Here is a 5,468-nt window from a genome sequence, read left to right as displayed (position 1 = left end):
AACTCCCATGTGTTCTTCCCCCCTCAGGAAACCAGGCTGAGCGAGAGCAAAGGAGACAAAACCGGAGAGGAAACGGGAAAGGAAACTCCCCCCAAAGACCCGGCCCGGAAACGAGACACCAAAGACCCCAAAAAGGAGGAAAATGTTCCAAAAACAGAGCCCAAAGGCAAAGCTGAGGCTGAGCCCAAGAGCAAAGAGAGCAAAGCCATGAATGATAAAGTGAAGGCCATGGAGAAAAAGCTGATGGGGAAGGACAAGAAGGAGGAAGAGAAGAGCTCAGCGCTGAGGAAGGAGGCAGGGAAGGGGAAAAGGGAGGAGGAGAAGGGCTCAGATGTGAAGAATAAGGACACAGGGAAGGAGAAAAAGGAGGAGGAGAAGGGCTCAGCAGCAAAGGAGACAGGGAAGGACAAGAAGGAGGAAGAAAAGGTTTCAGCATCCAAGAAGGACACGGGGAAGGACAAAAAGGAGGAGGAGAAGAGCTCAGAACCAAAGGGACAGGCGGAGAAAGACACGGGAGGGGAAGGTGAGAAAGACAAAGACAAAAAAGGAGAGAAGGGTTCAGCTGGGAAAACACCCCGGGGGGAGGAGAAGGAGAAGGAGAAGGAGAAGGAGAAGGAGAAGGAGAAGGAGAAGGAGAAGGAGAAGGAGAAGGAGAAGGAGAAGGAGAAGGAGAAGGAGAAGGAGAAGGAGAAGGAGAAGGAGAAGGAGAAGGAGAAGGAGAAGGAGAAGGCAGGACCCCCCAAGGCTGCAGAGCCGCCCAAGGACGACGAGGCCTCGAGCATCTTCGACGAGCTGATCGAGAGGGTGAAGAACAACGACGCCGAGGTGACCGAGGTGAACGTCAACAACTCAGACTGCATCAACAACGAGACCCTGGTGCGCTTCACCGAGGCCCTGGAGTTCAACACCGTGGTCAAGGTGTTCGCCCTGGCCAACACCCGCGCCGACGACCACGTGGCCTTCGCCATCTCCATCCTGCTCAAGTCCAACAAGGCGCTGACCAGCATCAACCTGGACTCCAACCACATCACGGGCAAGGGCATCCTGGCCATCTTCCGGGCGCTGCTGCAGAACGACACGCTGACCGAGCTGCGCTTCCACAACCAGCGCCACATCTGCGGCGGCAAGACCGAGATGGAGATCGCCAAGCTGCTCAAGGAGAACACCACCCTGCTCAAGCTGGGCTACCACTTCGAGCTGGCCGGGCCACGCATGACGGTCACCAACCTGCTGAGCCGCAACATGGACCGGCAGCGCCAGCGGCGCCTGCAGCAGCAGAAGCTGGCGCAGGAGGGAGGCGACAAGAAGGACCCTCCGCAGGCGCCCAAGGCGGGGGTGCCGCCCAAGGGGGCTCCCCCCAAGGCGTCCCCGAACCGGCCGCCGTCCAAGGCGCCCCCCAAAAGCTCCCCCGAGAAAGGGGGGGCCCCCGCGGCGCCGCCCCCGCCACCCCCGCCGCTGGCACCGCCCCTGGCCATCAACGAGAGCCTGAGGAACTCGCTGTCCCCCGCCTCCCAGAGGAAGCTGCCAGTGCAGGAGAAGAACTCACGGGACCAGCTGCTGGCGGCCATCCGCTCCAGCAGCCTCAAACAGCTCAAGAAGGCAAGTGGGGCACGGCAGGGCACAGCTTGGGGGGCTGGGGGGGGCTGGGTGTGGTCACTCGAGTGGAGCAGGGGGGAGGGGAGGGTTGTCCTCCACGGTGGGGTGGCTGTGGGCCCGACTGGACACGGACATGGGGATTCCACACCCTGGGCAGGGGGTCCATCCCTTTGACGAGGACATAGGGGGCTAAAGGGATCCTTTAGCATCCCTGGTGGGGCAGGTGGGATCAGCAGGTCCAGGTGGGATCATTAGATCCATCCCTTGTAGGGCAGTGGGATCAGTAGATCGAGGTGGGATCAGCAGATCCAGGTGGGATCAGCAGATCCATCCCTTGTAGGGCAGTGGGATCAGTAGATCCAGGTGGGATCAGCAGATCCATCCCTTGTGGGGCAGTGGGATGAGCAGATCCATATGGGATCAGCAGATCCATCCCTTGGCAGAGCTCCTGGCGTGGGCAGATCCAGGAGGATCCCAGGGCTGGGACAGCAGGAAGGATCCATCCCTCGCTCCTGCTGCCCCAGCTGAGCCACAGCTGGGGGTGGGAGGTGGCCCAGGGGGGTGGGAGAAGCTGCATCTCCCAGCCCTGGAACACCCCCCTCACTCCAGGAGTTGTGTCCCTGTCCTTGGGCTGGAGCGTGGGGACAACTGGCCTGGCCAAGGGAAAGGGGTCCCAGAATCCCAGGATGGTTTGGATGGGAAGGGACCTCACAGACCCTCCAGTTCCAATCCCAACACCTCCCACCATCCCAAACGGCTCCCACCTGGCCTTGGACACTCCCAGGGCTGGGGCAGCCACAGTTTCTCTGGGAATTCCAGCCCAGCCCCTCCCCATCCTCACAGCCAGGAATTCCTCCCCAATATCCCATCTGACCCTCCGGCACTGGGAAGCCATTCCCTGTGTCCTGTCCCTCCAGCCCTTGTCCCAAGTCCCTCTCCAGCCCTTTCAGGAACAGCTCCCTGTGCCAGCTGCTCCAAGGGCAAACCCCTCTGCTCCAGGTTTCTTGGAATCCTGGAATGGGTTGTGTGGGAAGGGACCTCAAAGCCCATCCCATCCCAACCCCAACCCCTCCCACTCTCCCAGCTCGCTCCAAGTTTATCCCAGGGATGGGGCATCCTTTGGAAAATCCATCCATCCATCCATCCATCCATCCATCCATCCATCCATCCATCCATCCATCCATCCATCCCAGGGAAGAATTTCCCTCCAACCCCGTCCCCCCCCCTCCTCACCCCGCCCTGGACATCCCCGGGGCACATTCCCAGCATTCATTCCCAGCGTTCCCAGCATTCCCAGTAACGGAGTGTCCTCCCCGCAGGTGGAGCTGCCGAAGCTGCTGCAATAGGGACTGGGGGGGGTGTCCCCCCACGGCCCCCCGTGGATCCTCCCCCTCGTCGCTGGCCCGGAGAGCCCCGGGGGTCCCGCGGGGACAGCGGGATGAGCGGGGACCCCCCGAGCGGGCGGGGCCGGGCCGGGCCCGGCGGGACTCGCCGCGGGACCGTCTATTTATTGTTGGGGACGCTCGGGAAGCCCCTCCGGCTCCTTCTGCTGCCCGGCAGCCCCCGGGGGTGCCACGGGCGGGGCTGACCCCGAGGGAACACCCCCCTGAGGTCGGGGGGGACCCCTCAGCCTTTTGGGGGCACAGGGGACACCCAGGGCGTTGTCACGGCCCGAGAGGACTCCAGGGGAGTTTTGGGGTCTGGGGGAATGGGGGAGGGGTGTCACAGGAGGGGACATTCGGGGGGGAGGGGGGTGGGACGGGAGGGGGAGGGGGGACAGGGATGGGAATGGGGGGTCGGGGCATCACTCGCAGCCCCAGCCCCACCTGGGGACCCCCGGAGACCCCCCCAGGAACCCAAAACACCCCCCGGGGGGAGCAGGGAACGCACTGGCTCCGGAGGGGCTGGAGAGTTTTGGGGTCACACAGTGCCCACCTCACCCCCCCATTGATCGTGATTTGTATCGATCTGTATTGATCTGTATGGATTTGTATGGATTTGTGTGGATTTGTGTGGATTTGTTCAGCTGCATCACAATAAATTCACCTGACGCTTCCCAAGCCTCCCACGGCCTCGAGACCCCCCTGGATTTGGGGCTCTGGGAATGGGATCAGCCCCCCCCAGCTGGGGCAGCTCTTCCCTCTCCCAGCAGCCACAGCCCCCCCTGGACTGGGCACCCTGGGATCATCCCAGCACCCCAAACTGGTCCCACTAGGATCATCCCAGCACCCCAAATTGGTCTCACTGGGGCCACCCAGACCCCCAAAACTGGGCACTCTAGGAGCATTAAAACCCCCCAACCTGAATCATCCACCCACTTGGAACTCCCCCCAAAATGGGGCACCCAGGACCCCCCAAAGTGGGCACAGACAACTGGGCACCCCAAAACCCTGCGGGCTGCCTCAGAGTCACCCCAAAACTCCAGTGCCACCCCAGAACTGGGCACCCCAGGTCACCCCAAACCCCGCGGTCACCCCAAAACCCTGGGGTCACCCCAAAACCCCAGGGTCACCTCCAGCCTCATGGAAGGGCCCCCGTTGGACCCTCCATGCCAGGACAGTTGGGAGTGTCACCTCAACACCCGAAAACACCGGGAGTGTCACCTGAACACACCGAGAGTGTCACCTGAACACACCGGGAGTGTCACCTGAACACACCGGGAGCGCCGTCAATGGACTGAGAGGTGGGGTCGGGGGGGGTCCCTGCCGGTGCATTGCACGGCGGGGCCGCCAGGGGGCGCTGTGACAGACTCACCGGGGCCGCCAGGGGGCGCTGTGACAGACTCACCGGGGCCGCCAGGGGGCGCTGTGACACACACCGGGGCCACCAGGGGGCGCTGTGACAGACTCACCGGCGCCGCCAGGGGGCGCTGTCCCGGCCCGCCCCGCTCCCCCCCGTGCCCCCGGCCCGGCCCCACTCTCGGGGCTGTCCCGGCTCCGTCCCGGGCCCGTCCCGGGTGTCCCCCCCCCTCCCCGCCCTCGGCCCCGGGGCCCCGGCGCGGGATGGGCGCGGGGAGGCGGCAGGAGGAGCAGCAGGAGCAGGAGGAGCAGGAGGAGGAGGAGGAGGAAGAGGAGGAGGCGGCGGGGGGACGATGGCGGCGGCGGGAGGCGGCGGAGCGGCAGCGGCGCGGCGGGGGCTGCTCAAGCGCAAACCCAACTTCACCCTGCAGGAGCTGGAGGTGCTGATGAGCGAGGTGCTCCGGTACGAGCCGCTGCTGTTCGGCGCCGCCGCCGGCACCGTCAACGCCTACGAGAAGCAGAAGATCTGGTGGCGGATCACGCACAAGGTGAACGCCGCCGGCCGCCACCAGCGCGACATCGGCGAGGTGAAGAACCGCTGGCGGGGGCTCCGGCGCCGCGCCGGGGACAAGATCAGCCGGCACCGGCTGGAGCGGCAGGGCCCGGCCGGCAGGGCCCCCGGCAGGAGCAGCAACGGGAGTAACGGGAGTAACGGGAGTAACGGGAGCGGCCCCGCAGAGCCCGGCCCCGCACCCGCCCCCACGCCCGCCTGGGACACGCGCGGGGCCGGCCACGAACCCTCCGCACGGACACAGCAGGGACCGGCACCCCACGGTGGGTGCGGGGCACGGGGGGACACGGCGGGACTGGGACCAGGGCGGGGGAAACGGGATGGGGACAGAGGGAACGGGATGAGAACGGGACTGGGAAAACGGGATGGGGACGGAAGGAAGGGGTGGGGGATGAGAGGACAGGGGAGAGACATGGAGGAACGGGATGGGAATGAGGGGGACGGGATGGGAATGAGGGGAAATGGATGGAGACGGGATTGGGACGGGGCAGGGACACGGGGGAATGGGATGGGAACAAGGGGAACAGGACTGGGACCAGGATGGGGGACACGGGATGGGATGG

At 64.8% G+C, this 5,468-nt stretch overlaps 2 protein-coding genes across 2 annotated transcripts in view; both read left to right on the top strand.

The window, feature by feature from the left end:
- Nucleotides 1–2,990, top strand: part of LMOD1 (leiomodin 1) — a 15,633-nt gene extending 12,643 nt beyond the window's left edge. Inside the window, exons 2-3 of the mRNA XM_027910137.1 lie at nucleotides 28–1,599; nucleotides 2,916–2,990. Coding sequence (XP_027765938.1) covers nucleotides 28–1,599; nucleotides 2,916–2,942 — 1,599 coding nt within the window. The 3' untranslated portion in view covers nucleotides 2,943–2,990. The remainder of the gene's footprint in view (nucleotides 1–27; nucleotides 1,600–2,915) is intronic.
- A 1,696-nt stretch (nucleotides 2,991–4,686) lies between these two features.
- Nucleotides 4,687–5,168, top strand: LOC114072217 (myb-related transcription factor, partner of profilin-like; the record flags this gene model as incomplete). Its single annotated transcript, XM_027910136.1, has 1 exon — nucleotides 4,687–5,168. A coding segment is annotated over exon 1 (481 nt), but the record flags the coding sequence as incomplete, so codon positions are not given.
- Nucleotides 5,169–5,468: the final 300 nt, after the last annotated feature.

The sequence above is a fragment of the Empidonax traillii genome, unplaced genomic scaffold (assembly GCF_003031625.1).
Source record: "Empidonax traillii isolate 1590-97213 ecotype Southwest subspecies unplaced genomic scaffold, ASM303162v1 scaffold2777:size39618, whole genome shotgun sequence".
Lineage (NCBI taxonomy): Eukaryota > Metazoa > Chordata > Aves > Passeriformes > Tyrannidae > Empidonax > Empidonax traillii.
The sequence above is the reverse complement of the archived record's forward strand: the minus strand, read 5'-3'. Positions and strand labels throughout refer to the sequence as shown.